The sequence below is a fragment of the Melozone crissalis genome, unplaced genomic scaffold, assembly GCF_028551555.1.
Source record: "Melozone crissalis strain CALT ecotype California unplaced genomic scaffold, PUWL_Pcris_2 ptg000006l_1, whole genome shotgun sequence".
Classification (NCBI taxonomy): domain Eukaryota; kingdom Metazoa; phylum Chordata; class Aves; order Passeriformes; family Passerellidae; genus Melozone; species Melozone crissalis.
The window spans coordinates 41,513,387-41,528,222 of record NW_026535784.1 but is presented as its reverse complement, the minus strand read 5'-3'; the positions used below and the strand labels follow the sequence as shown (position 1 = coordinate 41,528,222).

The 14,836-nt window shown below is 40.4% G+C and overlaps 1 protein-coding gene across 1 annotated transcript in view; it reads left to right on the top strand.

Annotated features, from left to right (window-relative positions):
- The window catches only part of COL25A1 (collagen type XXV alpha 1 chain), a 294,552-nt gene that overhangs the window by 195,892 nt on the left and 83,824 nt on the right, over nt 1-14,836 (top strand). The window contains exons 8-9 of the mRNA XM_054295154.1: nt 11,228-11,299; nt 12,178-12,285. Of these exons, the coding sequence (XP_054151129.1) occupies nt 11,228-11,299; nt 12,178-12,285 (180 nt within the window). The remainder of the gene's footprint in view (nt 1-11,227; nt 11,300-12,177; nt 12,286-14,836) is intronic.

The window sequence follows — 14,836 nt, the reverse complement described above, 5'->3', positions numbered from 1 at the left end:
CTGTTAACTGCCAGGGTGCCCTGTTGTGCTTGGTGCTAGGGCTGCACATCATAAAGTCACCAGTCTAAGAGTGAACAGCTTTAAATATTATTTCAGTTCAAACTCATAACAAGTTGGAAAACTACTTAAATAAATGGAAAAGAAAGTAGAGAGTAACAACGAGAGCAACGTGCTTTTTTGTAGAGAACTAAAATAAGAATTAAAGGTTCTGAATAATGTAACAGTTTCCTTTTAACTTTTAAGCAAATTTAGTGTCTCTCTCAGAGGCCATACTGGGCTGTGTATTTTGTCTGGTTCTGTGCTACAGAGCTTTGCAGGTTATGTGAGGAGAGAGGGATGCAGGGGAGGAGAGCAGTGCAGTGCCTGTGGCTTAGGAGAGGATGCTCAATTCAGGTAGCATAAGACAGGCTCGAGTGCAAGTGCTCACACTAAGTGTCCTTACATGCAGAAGAATGCATGTTCTTAATTCACATTCACAGGCTTTAGATTCAAAAAAACAGGAGGGCAAATTTGATGGTAGTTTCAGAGAGGAATGCAATAACAAATATGGAAGAGCAGTGTTGTGAAGAGCGTTACATAGCTGAGGATAAGAATCTGGAATTATGACTGTCAGAGAAGTTTCCAGGGAAAGCCCCAGAGGTCTGAACAATGGAGAACAAATGAAGTGGGATCAACACAAGGGAATTATGCAGAAATCTTGGCAAAATGTTGAAGAGATGTAAGAACTGTTAAGTGGTTAGCATATGTGGCTTTCAGTCCCTGTTCTGGAGGTGTTGGCAGTGCCCAAGAAGAAGATGCAGGTTTGGTCAGTGTTACTGCAATGGGACCTCTGCTACACAGAGGCTGTTGAGTACAACTTTGCCAAGACATGCTCCATATACAGGAAGGCAGTAGAGTCCTTACTGAGCCATAAAAATCATGGTTATGACTATTTGTGGGTTTGGTAAATCAAGTGCAGATAAAAAGCAGAAAATTTCCAACCTGAGGAATTTTTATTTAAGGACATCACAAAGCTGTATCTGCAGCAGCAGCTGGCACTTGAGACTGAATTCTGTATCTGATTACAGAAAAGGAATTCAATAAGGTCAGCAGTGGGGAGGAAGAGGTGATGATTAGCATCTTCTGGACAAGCTGAAACTTTACCAACTCTTTAGTCAATGCAGGTTGTAGTAACATACCTCCTTTTAAAGTATATGGATTCAACTTGGGAAATTTGCCCAGTGTTGTTGGTTTTCCCTTAATCTATTCTGAATATGTTCTACAGCCTCTTCTCCTTTTTTCCCCTCCATATTTCACAAGTAATAAGTACCATGAAGCCTCTGACCATTTTATGTTTCATGGTACAGCAGTTATCTCTTCTGATAACTGTCTTCAGGGTGAGTCTGCTCAACCTGCTGTGCCAGGGGATTTACAATATAATTAATAGAATTTTTATGTGTAAGCCACTCATGCACCAAATGAAACTAAACCCATTTAGTCCTGGTTGGTTACCTTTGCACACAGTTTTCCATCACTGCGTATGTAAAATAAATAGGTTTGGAGGTAATGGCATACAATATTATTTTTGAGAAATATTGTACCTGAAAGTAACTGGGGCGTGACATTAACACTTGGATTTGACAAGTTTGCTCAGATTGGATATAATATCTAAGAGCAGTGAACGTTTTAGTGCTAATTCATCTTTTACAGGTAAGGAGCCTGAAGTTTCTTTGGGTTTATATTTTTACATACTGGCTTGAAACAAGCGATTAACTTAGCAAAAACTTTTAGTGTTCCAAGCTATGACCAAAATTTCAAAATGGCACTTTTTTTTTAGATAAGCTGCTTTCTTTCCTCTAGGCATTTTTTAAAAAGAAATCGAAATAAAATGTAAAGAGTGTCCAAATCAAGATGAGACCTTAAACTTCCAAAAATCTGCTGATAAGAAAATAGAAAGATATTTGTGAGAACATTTTGCAAGAGGAAAAGATATTGTTTTCTGTCCCACCCATGTTTTGTCACCATGAGATTTTTTTGAGGGATTATTCTTTCTGAAAAAATTTCAAAACCATAAAAATAGTAGTTATCTCAAAATATTCACAGTCACTGGACATGTCGACTATATACTGAACTGCTTTGTAGTTCAGGTTTTCTTGAAAATTCCTTCAATAGAGTCATACACTAAGAGCTCAGCCATGCAAATACCAGCCAGAGGTCAAGCACTTGTATTTTTAGAATAATTTGGCTGGCTTTTGAAGGGGTTTTACATTGTTTTTTTGGTTTTTTTCCAAGAATCTAATAAATTTTCTTAAGTGTTCAGAACTAGTCTGTGGATCAGTATCCTTCATTGAGCAGAGATGGCATAAGGGTTCTAGTTTGTAATGCCATGTGGCTTGATCTACCAATGTCCATATTGTGTGGAAAATATGAGCCAAAACACATTCTAGTAGTGTGAATGGTACAGAAATTCATACCCTGAGTGTGAGTTTGAGCAGCAAGTTAATATAGCTTTTAATCACATAAGACCACCAATAAGGTACTGATGGTGTATTCTGATCTTATTTGGAAAAATTATGTTTTTATCTCTTTATGTATTTTTATATCAGATCTCTAATTACTCTGAAGTTCTGGTTGGCTAAGCATTTAGGTCAAATGCAGAACTAGATTTCCTTGATACCAGTGTAAGAAATGGTAATAATATATCTTTTGGATGCTCTTCTTTTTGCAGAGGGCATGGCTTCATGAAATGTCCATGGAGATTTGCTTTACTGTACTGAGCCATGAGAAAATTAAAAATGATGGAGTTTAGCCTGTGGACTGTTAGAATAAATGGTGATATGAGGCTGCTCAGTTACAGTTCTAGTCCAATTTTAAAAAAAGCCTTTGAAAATTTAATGATGGTAGGATTTCAAAGGATGTATTGTCCAAGTAGAGACTTCATCTTGATAATGGAAACAGGTCTACAGAGGTGAATGTTTGGGATCAGAACAGCTAGTATGGAATGGCTTAGTGGATGTGAAGGGAAACTTTTTAATCAAGGGTGAGGAAAAGGCTGAGGTACTTAATGCCTTCTTTGCCTCAGTCTTAACAGAAAGATTGGTTGTCCCAAGGGCAACCAGCCCCCTGATGTGGCTGACAGGGATAGGGATCTGAAGAGACCCCCTGCAATCCAGGAGGAAGTAGTTATTCCTGTTGTGCTACTTAGAAGCTGACACATCTCTGGGCTGAGATGGGGTTCACATGAAGGTGCTGAGGGAGCTGGTGGAAGAGCTGGCCAGGCCACTCTCCATCATTTATCATCAGTCCTGGCCACCTGTGGGGGTCCCAGATCACTGGAGGTTGCCCAGGTGACACCCAGCTACAAGAATGGTCAGAAGGAGGATCTGGAGAACTGTGGGTTTGTCAGCCTCACCTCAGTGCCAGGAAAAGTTATGGAAGAGATCATGTTGGATAAGATCATGCAGCATGTACAGGACATCCAGGGGATGAGGCCCAGCCAGCATGGATTCAGGAAAAGCAGGTCCTGCTTGGCCAACCTGATATTCTTTCATGACCAGGTGACCTGCCTAGTGGATGAGGGTGGTGTTCAGTTGGAAGTTGGGCTTGATGATCTTGGAGGTATTTTCCAACTTTAGTGACTCTATGGTTCTTAGTCTTTTCTCAGCCTTCTGTGAATGACATAATAAATATCTTCTGTCCTTAATCTCAGATACATGAGAGATTTCTTGCTTATCAGGGCTAGAAATAATTAGCTAGAAGTTGGTTTTAAATTGGTTTTGGGCTAGGTGAAATAGGATACCACCCAGAAGCCAGACTTAAATATTTTTCCACGAAATAATTTTCTACTTTTGTTGTGTTTAAATAAATTTTCCTGTTGGCTGGGGTGGCACAGAACTGATAATATTGCTAAAATATCTTAAGGAGGAAAGATGAAGTTCTAGAAAAGATGGGAACTCAGAAGTTCATTTTATTTTGTTAACCTTTATTGACTTGAAGATTAAAAAAATTCCTTGAGTCCTGTTAAAACAGTTAGGTTGAGATAGAGGTATAATGTTCTTTTCTAGATAACCCTTTCCCCTATTTACTTTTAATATATTTGCTACTTACTTGCTCCCTGGTAGAAAGAAATCATTGCTTTGCAACTTCCACTCTTCTATGCTGACAGACTACTTCAAAATTACCTAATATTGACAAAAGTAGTCCTGGAAGCAGTCTATTTACTGAAATAACTAAATAGGAATGTGTGTGTATATATAAATGTGAGCTCTCTTTTCAAATTGAAGTATTTCTTCACTTGTTCTATTATAGGCACAACCTTTATAAACTATGCCATATTAAAGGGAAATTAAAGGTGTGTAAGCAGTAAATTTTGACCTGATTTTTTTAAATGAAAATTTTAAAAAGCGTTCTTTGAATATATGTGCATTATTATTAGTTAATATATTTCTAGGAAATATATAATGAGTGTTTTGAGGCTTTTCCTGCTCCTGGTGACAAGGCATGGAAAACCTGTATTCATGTCCTTAGAATCAGCACCTCAATCATAAATTAGAAAATACTCATTACTGAATGATGATTAAACTGTGGCCATTAACTTTTCACCCATCTTAAAAGCCATTCTATTTTGTACTATATGGAGGTTTTTTGTTTTGGTTTGATTGCTGTTGTTGGGGGATTTTTTAAGAAAGGAACATATTTGCTTCACAAAATAAATAGTAGTATATAAACTAATCTGATTTTTTGCCTTCCCCAAAAGCAAAACTCAGTTTTTTGGAGTGAGATCATGTTGACATTGTGGTTAATGTAGGTAAATCAGTTACGTTACAGGAAGATTTGTTCCCAAATGTTTCATGTTGGTAATTTTGATCCTCATTCCACATCTTCTCAAAGCAAAAATGTATGGTATTAGAGTGAAAGTATTATGTTAATTAAATACAATTTTGCATAATTTAAATTCCATTTAATGCTGTGAATTTTTTCTGCACTTGATGAGTCTTATTTCTAAAAGCATATTTTCTCTTTTATTGTATGTTGCATCAAGCATATAGCAGACACAGAGTGCTGCTTTAATTTCATACTTTAGCAGTGTGATTACACTCATGGTTGTTTTTTCTGTTGTTAATTGACCTGTTTAAATCAAATTGTAGATCAAGTTATATAAGCTATATCTAGCTACTGTTTCAAACTTCACTCTTAGTGGCCACAATAAGAACGTTAAAAAAAGCATTAGTGATTCCTTCTGTTAACACAACTTTCACTGAAGCAGAATCATTGGGAAAACTGCTGGACATCCGGTTTAATGCCAATTTGTCTGTGAGCAGTTAAGTTAATTCCTAAGACTTTGTTTCCTTATCTGCCAGAAGGCAACAGGGATATTTACCTACTCCATTCCTGGGATTAATTATCTGCACTTCACTGGCGTTGGGCTGTTGTGGCTCCCCTGTTTTCCATTAAGGCGAAACTAGGGTGACAAATTGGAGCAAGGTAACTTTGCTCTGTAACTAGGAGAGGTTAGGGAAGAACTCAGATGGTGCTGTCTGCCAACTTGGTCTAAAGCATTGGGACACTCAGACTCGAGACTGAGAGTTCACAGGAGTGCCCTTTTGGCTGTGAATGACTCTCTAGGGCCAAGCTATGCCTTTGATGTTCAGCTCCTGAAGTTCCCCTGGGGAATGCAGAACAGCTGTGACACTCCAGAGAAAGTGCCACATACCTGCTCCCGAGAGGAGGATGTTGTCATTCCTGTCCTAAGATCTGGGCAGTGCGTGTCTTGACTCTCCACCACTTGGTTTGCATCTTGCCCCTTTTTAGTAATGCCAGAGGAATGGTGAGGAAGGAAGTCCCTGTACATCCTGTTCCTTTTTCTACAGCCCTGTCCTCTGGCTGAAAATACATCATGTAGTTGTTGTATCTCGAACTACAACTGTCACGCAGAAGTGCTGCAGCACTGAATATTCGAATTAGAGAAATTTTATTGAAAACAGCTCTTAAAAAATTTAATCCAGTCCTAGTAAACATCAGAGAAGAAGCTTGAACCACTTAACTGCATCACATAACTGCAGCAGGTAAAAAATTTGAAGATAAACATAAGCCAGGAGAGAAGATTTTTGTTTTGAGAACCAACTTGGTTATGGACCAAGCCCAATTTTTCTTGGGGTTAACTGGATGCCTAGCACCACTTTCAGTGAGAGTAGCAGGTTTGCCTTCAGGAAGGATATTTTATGGAGGTCAGATGTGTGATCACTCATCAGAACACATAATTCAGTTGTGTAGAAAAGACATTTTTCCTCACTGAAAATTCATCTAATAATAGGACAAAAGTAGAGAAGTGTTGGCTTTGTCCAGTTTTATTCAGTTTGAATGCAGTGTCAGGTAGATTTCACAGAGGTCATTATAGGAAATAATGCTTTTACAGTGATCTGTTTATTCTAGATCTTAAACACTGCATTTTTACTATTTTTTGCAAAGTCTGGATCATTATGTAACGTATTCAAATCAGAACTCTTTGCTGAATGTTTACCTAAGTGAAAAGAAATTTCTGGATTCTTGTCTTGTTGTGGTGTACGGGTTTTGTTAGCTGATTTGCTGCTGGAGAAAGCAGCAGTTATGATAAAAGGGATTATATAAGAGAGCTCCTGCTGAGAGTCCATGGCACTGTACAGGGTGATACCAAACACTGTATTCCCCACGGCAGGTACAATAATTAGCCACAGGACTGGCACTCAGTCTGAGGGATTAATTAGAACTGGAGGTGGTGTTGGAGAGAGGCAGAGCAGCCATAAAGAGTGTCAGGATCACTCTGGCCCGAAGCCTGTGTGATTTGATGTGAAATAGCAGCAGCTGGCTGTAACCTTAGGAAGTGCAAGAGAACAGCAGGTGGTAATTCCTGTCTCATTTACCATGTCTTCACAGGAACATGCAAGCTTGTGCAGCTTGGGTTTATTGGCAGGTCAGAAGGAAAATCCTAGAGAGGACTGTGACATTGACTATACTGAGCAAATGCAGTAGCCAAACTGGAGTGTGTGGAGCACAGTGTATAAAACCAGTAACACTGCTGCCTAGTGTTATCATACTTGCCTCTGACAAGGTTATGATGACCTTGCAATATTGACCTCATGTGGGCCAATGGACAAAGCTGAGAGTACTGTGCAAAATCCAGGACAGCTAGTGGGAATTACATCCTTCAAGGCTGTGATGAATGTAACAGGAGAGCTATTTCATCCAAGTAAAAAAATCAGACAGAGGAATGTTATGATGTTCTGGCATCCCTGGATTTTCTCAATAGCCATTGTATGGGGCAAGTAGGCTTTACCTGCACTTTCAGGTAGGTAATGTTGTCCCATGGCTGTTGGCCTCCATCAGGCGTCGTGTTTTGCTTGGCATTTGGGCAAAATGGCGGTGAGGCATGCAGCAACTGTGCTAATTTAGAAATTGTAACCAGCTAGCATTTCAGGGTGAGCTTGAGTAGCTGTCAGCAGAGGAATTTAGTAGACCAGTGGTCGCTGTTGATGACTGTAGTGTTTTGTATTCTGTTAGGGCCTCCCAGGGTGTAGAACAAGAACCCTTCCTATGTGCAGTTCAAGAATCAAACCAAATAAAGAGAAAATTGAGTAACTTTGAATCCGTCATTCAGAACAGCCTTCGATAGGGAAAAAATAAAACAGATCCAGGGGATATTTGTGGCTATATTTATAGCAGAGTGACAGGAAAGGAAGAGAACTCATTTTGTGGGAAGGATAGCTCTTTTTATGCCCTTTTAGAAGCTCATTGTGTGCCAGCATTATCTTTCATGGATGCCAGAGGATGCAATGCCTTCTAAAGCCTCCCACACGTGCAAAAACTATGGGCCTATTGTAGTGTCTTTGCTGGGTTCCATTTAGCATTCCCATGTTTCTGGCACTCTCCAGAAATACATGTTAGTCATGGGGAGATGGTCCAGGTCCAAACTGGCATTTCATGTGTCTGACTGTTAGGTCTAAGATTATGACCACTTTGGGCAAAGGAAGGAGAGTTTTTTCCTACTTGGGAACAAACTGGAAGAAGTAACTAAGCTGCAGATGGAAGAATGGGAAGGACCCTTTTCTCATATGTTGTTTATGTAGGCAAAAAGCTGCAGTACTTGCCTCTGTGGTGTTGGGAAGCTTTGGGAATGCTGGGGCTGGACTGTGCAGTGCTGAACGTAAATAGTTCTGTGTACAGCTACACAAGTCTTTCCAGTGTCTTTCATTTCTTCTCAAGGAGAAAGAAAATCTTTCATGACAAACCACTGTATTTTCTGAATAAGTGCCTTTCTTAATTCTCAGTCCTCCTTCATGCTGAAGATGAAATAAATCAAAATTAATATGAATTTAAAACATCAAATTGCTAATGTGCTAATTTAGAGGTAACTGAAAATTACTGTGCTGTAATTCTAAAGGCTGATGAGTAAAAATGAAGTTGTTTAAAAATTTTCTGTTTATCTATTTTTTCAATAAATGTCAGTTATTGCTTGCTATTCAGATTTATCTTCTTATGTAGGTTTCTTGTTTGTGCTCATTTTCATTACATGGGTGTTGTAGTTTTATCTGGGGGAGAAATGGATCATGGCTAATGAGTCACAGATGTAAAGATTCTGACACATTACTCTCTAATAACTTCTTTAACTTATATTCCATAATAGCATAAATGAAAACTTGATACATCTGTTTCCTAAATGATGTATCATTCCAGTCTTATCCGTGTCTCAGGAGTGAGTCCCTTTATATGTTGTGAGTTTTAGCCTTTTTTGGTTTTGTTTTCTGTTTATTTGTTTCTAAAGAGGAGATTTCAGGTCACTGAGCAATGCATTTAAGCACACTGTGGTTCATCCCAATGAAGTGGGAAAGCTGCATTTAACCACTGGCTTTATAGGATCAACTTACAGAGTCTCAGCTTCATCTCATGGGTGTAGAGCAGGAATAAAAATGCTAAATGCAACTCCAAGATGCTAGTGAAGACATGTATGCATCAAAAAGTAACTCTCCCTTTTTTGTAAAGACTGGTGCAGTCTTTGTGATCCACAGGCTCTCTGGTGTGATGAACAGAGCAAGTATTTGCCACATGAAAAGAATCTGCTGCAGCTGAGAGACCTGGCAGGCTGCCCTGGCCTGTTGGTGCTCCCCAGCAGGCCAGCCGGGCTGCGAAGAGCTCGTGTGCTGCAGCAACATGGGCTGCACCAGCAGAACCTTCACACTGAAGGGCCCGTGCCTGGCAGCCAGAGCCGGGCACAGCCTTCCCTTTAGGAGGTGCTAGGCTGGCATGGTGCAGCTCTTTGCTCCAGGAGGAGCCCCCAGAGGGGCTGTGCTGCCAACTCTGCCTCATAAAGGCGGTCTGTGGGCATATAGGGGCCTTAGAGGTCCCTGGATGTATTTTATTGAATGTTCCTCAGCCTAATGTCTCTCTGCCATTGAACAAGCCTCTGCTTCTAGCAGTGTGTGCTATGCTAAAGGCAAAGAGAGGACTTAGGAATTTCCTTCTCTTTAGGAATTCACTGCTCAACTGCATAAGGTTTTGGCTTTATCAGAAGGTTTAATTCACACCCTACAAGGCAGTTTAAGAAAGGTGTTGAACTGAAAGCAAAATTCACTCCCTTACAGTGTGACAGCAGGCCACAATCACCACACCCTTCCCTTTTTGTGCTAGTACAGTACAAGTTCAGCACATCTCAGTAGAGTAGAATATGAGAAGCCATATGTGGCATATAGCAACTGAGGGGGTAAAAATGGATATGAAAATACTGCTGTGTATGTCTTGAAAACTTTGACCATTATGGACTACCCAAGATTTAGCAGTAGATTTATGTTCAGTGTTCCTGGTTGTTTATGTGCTACCAATTGTGTGCTGAATGTCATATGTTAAGCAGAATGTGAGGAGCAGGATATTAATTATGCAAAGCTCTTCAGAGCATACTGTCATTGCTGTCAGCTTCTGCAGCAATCCAGAGTCAAGGCTTTCCACATAGATCTCAAAGTGCTGTAGTACATTTCCATTGAAAATGGCTCAGCCATCTGCTGGCTGATAGTCTTAACAATTTTCAAATGATCATAAGAATTTATTGTAATTTTAAGGAGAGACCCCTTCATGGGATTGCTCCTTCTAAAATCTCTTGATATTCTCATTGTGAAGAATCAGCTTGCCTCTGCAGCGCAGTGCAGACCTCGCTCTGTTTCCCATATGACAGAGAGGCCATTTCCTGTCTGTTGGCAGTGTGGGGTGTACTAAACGTGGTGTTTGTTCTGTTTATGTGTCAGTAAATGGTCTCTGTGATGTTTGTGTTGTGCTGTTCTCGTACCATGTTGTGCTGTGTCCCTAGGGTCTGCCAGGCTTCCCCACAGTTGCTGCTCTGCACAGTAATCAGATCCTCACCGTCAAGGTTTGTGGCTGACATGTACCTGTTCAGTCAGGTCTCTCTGTATCAGCATAAAAGTGCACATGAAAAATTGTTTTTAGCATGGAAACCAGTGAATTCTTATGGTGGATCTAAGCCAATCCTCACTGCCTTTGCATTGATCTAAGTACTTCTGATGCAGAGCATGGAATCAAATCTATAGCTGTGTACCCCTGGAAATGCCTACATTCCCCATGGTCTTGGTCAGGATTTTATTTTCAGATGAATTTTTCCTGTTCTGCTTCCCTGAGGCATACATGAGTGTGGAAAATGTCAGTGAACTCTATACTGGTTACATGTAGAGTCAGATATTTGTGTTAGATATCAGAGGTTTAATCTGTACATCCAGATTTTTTCAACGTGGATTTGCAAATTAAGCAGGAAACAATCTGGTCAAACTGGACCTTCAGACCTTATAAAAATAACACCATTCTTCATGGCACACTATGCTGGTTAGAAAATCTGACTGAAAGTTGAACTGGTGCTTTGTCTCTAGAAGCTTTGCTGAAAGAACAAAATATAAAAATACTGATTTTTAGAGCCTGAGTAATGAAAAAAATGAATACAAATGCAGAATTCTTATGGAAAATCTGGGGAGAAAACAGTTATGCATTTAAGTCACTGTATATGAATTAAATCATAGCAGTAGGACCTGTACAATAGAGGTAATCTTTTTCCAAAGTAAAATGCACAGTTTCTTTCAGGCAGAAGCACCAGTTCATATTATAACAGCTATTACAAATCTAATGAATATGTCTTTATTTCTTTCTCGGGCCTTCTGATGTCTATTCTTCAATTCTCTCATCTCTGATCTTCAACCTTTGACCTCACCTGCCTGATCAGATGGTGTTTCCTAAAATCAATCATGGGTTTCTCTCTGCTGATCAGCAGCTCATTAAACGCCGCCTCATTAAGGTAGTGCTTCATCTCACTGGAGTCTGGTTCTTCTTTACATTCAGTTTGCTCTTTGCTGTACCTTTTTGTCAGATGCCTTCTTTAGCAGGTTGTTCACTTGAAAATGCTTTGAAATGAGGCAACTGTTAATGGTATTAACTGTTAAAAGACTATGGGTGGCTTTGCTAAGTGAGCCATGTTTGCCGGCAGCTTTTTTCCAGCAGTTTGCAGGGATGTGCTGGAAATAACTAAAGCACCATTTTGGGGTGTCTTTTCTTTTTTAGAGGGGAAGGTAATATGTTTTGACAACTCTCTTGAAAATTGACTTTAACAAATTAATAGGTAAAAATGAAGAGAGTTAGCTAATTGTCACTATAAAACAGCCTCCCAAAACAGATGGGAAATTATGTACAACTCCATCAAGAGGCAGTTATTTTCCATGCTCAGTTTTATAATCTATCCATGCATCATTCATGGGCTTGGAAAATTACTGTGCAAATCTGTATATTCTCAGATGCAACTTTTCTTTTTGCCTCAGCTTTGTTATGATTATGCAAATCATGAAGCAAACAGATGCTTATCAAAAACAGTCACTTGCTCTGGAGAACTAGATGAGTGAAATATTTCAAGATCATACCAAATTTTGGCATATGCGCTGTGGTAAAACAAGCAGTTTAGAATCTGAACCTTCTGCTCTGTGGCTGATTGCACTGGACCTATACAAACTGTTGGTCTTCAAGGCAAAGTGCTGTTTCTGCCATAAGCAGTGAAGAAGCCCTTGTCCAGTTCATGGCAGCTTCTTCCAGCCTGTCTGGCACTCTTTATGGGTGAATTGATGTGTTTTTTATGTAGTTGATGCCTCTAAAGCCAATGTTGTGATGAGTTTTTTATTGGTTTAGGGTGACCAAGGACAAGCTGGACCCCCTGGACCTCCAGGGCCACCAGGACCCAGAGGTCCCCCAGGAGACACCGGCAAAGATGGTCCTCGTGGGATGCCCGGCTTAACGGTGAGTTACTCTGCTGCTGCTTTGGTGTGTGCATTTCTCTCAAGTGTTTGCCAGCAGAGTGTCAAAGACATTTTCTGAGGTCAGATTGGCAAGTAAGACATGTGGAAGCTGAACCACAGGCAAGTTTCAGGGTGTACCTGAAGTCCCACACACACAGAGCAAGTGTATAGCAGGGCCAGAAGTACCGCCTAGGTTCCTTGCCTCCCACCCCTGGCAGTTTCCCTACACTTTCTAAGGTTTCTCAGTCATTCACTGATGTTTAATAGCTGTGTGAGGAGAGTCTGCCCCTTTCCACGAGTAATAAATGTTTCTATTCAAACTTCAAGATAAAACTGAATTTGAGGCCTCATAGCATAGCTTGACTTCTCACTTCTTAATGGTTTTACCTCAAAAGTCATGGAATAAAGTAATAAACTGCTAAAGCTGCCCAGGGTATGATGAATTTGGGAGTTAGATTCTGCCATTTTTAAACAAGAAGAACAGTACCATTTTCTTTGGCTCAACCACCATGTTTCATTAGGACAAGCAGCAGAATCCAGTATATTGTGTATTGTTTGTTTTAGGCACGCGGTGAATCCCACACTTTTTTAACAGATGTCTAAACACATGATTTTTTAGAAAAGTATGTGTTTGGTTTTAGTTTCATCTTTTGTGGCTTCCATAACTTTTATTCCTTTGAAAAAAGTGTCTCTTTTCACCATGAATGGCACTGTGTTATCAGTGTGGAAATAGAATTACAGGCAGGAGAGAGACATGAAAAATAAAATGGCACATGCACAGATGCACACACATATTCACATCCATGAAAAGTGAAGGTTGTTGCCAGGAAGGCACATGGGGAGCCAGCAAGGTGAGGACCAGCACTGGAAACAGAAACTGGTTTCTTGAAGAAAAAGTATCACTTGTTACATGGGGCCAGGACAGCATAAATTTTTCCTGCAGGACCTTTTTTAGCTAAAACTGAGAAAGAAAATACCTACACTCCTGTTCTAACCCTGTTCAGGTATTAGCTGTCTAAATGTAATATAGCATGGTAATAGTAAGATGCTTCTAAAATTTCCGTGAAAATCCAGCAAAGCTGGCCAGTTGAGACATCTAGGGCTCTAGAACTGCTGCTGCTGTTGTTGTTTTGGCTTGGCTGTTTTACCACTCCTGCGCTCATAAGTTCTAGCTCAAGGTTATGACATGACATTAGAAGTCTGTAGTTCTCATGATGCTTTACTTGGGCAACCTTCCCATTTCTTGTTAGACCTGTGGCGCATCAGGCTCTGGGCCTCTTCTAGGACTCCCTTGTGTTCATTTATTGTGGTTAAATGGACTGTAGTCAGCAGAGTTGGTGCTAGTTTGATCTAGTAAGGGCAAGACTGAAACCAGAATCCCTTTCTGACTGCAGTGATAGTGTTTTAATAGTTCACATACATAGATGGGGCTGGCAGAATCCACTGGCCTTGCTAGTTACAGTGTGGCTGCATGTGGCTTTTTTTTTGTGCTTTTAGCGAAGGGGTCATTAGTGTTTCTCATAACAGGAGAGTCATGCATTTTATGCAATGAGGTCATTTCATTTTATAATAGTTCTGTAGTGATTATGACTTTAGATGGCAAGAGAGAGTTTCTTTTTATAGTTTTTAAGCTGTGGCTATCTTAAGCCCTATAACATTATGGAAAATCAGTTCATAGTACTGCTTTAGAATCAGATACAAACAAGCACTCAGGTAAAAAACATCCAGTTTGCTCCCCCTTGCTACTGTTCTGTACCCTCAGGTTAATGTTCCTGGTCCTCAGAATGCTTGTTCCTCCATGAGTGTGTGAAACACACAAATGGGAGAGCTGTAAAGGGAGAACTTAGCTGAGAGGGAAGGACAGCTTTGTCTTTGAGGTAAAGACTTGTGTGGATCTGGTGAGCTGAAAACAGCAGCTGCACTGTGCTATGAGCTGGGGACTTGCAGCATCACACAGCTATAGGAGGGTCTCCTTCTAGTGACCAGTGACCATTAGGCAAACATTGCCTCTTTTGTAGGATTAGACAAAACAGGGCTTCTCTTCCAGCCTGTCCTTCTCAAGGAAGAAGGTTTACAATTGCCACAGCTGTAAGATGGTGTTTTGGGGCAGTGCCTGGCCAGGAACGTGTGCCTCCATGGCTTCTTGCTCCCAGCTGTCCTTGGTGTGCTTGCAGATGCTGCCTGTGTGCTTCTGAGTGCAGTGCATGCACAGCCAGAGAAGCAGCTCTGATTCTTTTCAGTTGCCAGGAACAACGACATCAGAACAGCTCTCATCAATTTTATGACAGGCTTTCTTTTATGACAAAGCTGCTAAAGAGGACCCTGGAGCTGTGCTGATACAATAGTGCATGGACTGCCCTGTGCTCAGTTGGGTTTTCAAGGGAGTGATGTACAAACCAGACCACTAAAATGATAGGAGCTCTGGGTTTCTTGGATGGGTATTTTTAGCCCATATTTTATGACTGATGTGTTTTACTGTATATGTGTTCATATGGGAAGAAAGGGGAGAAGATAAATTCTGACTGTATGTAGAGTTGTGCCCACAGAAAGGC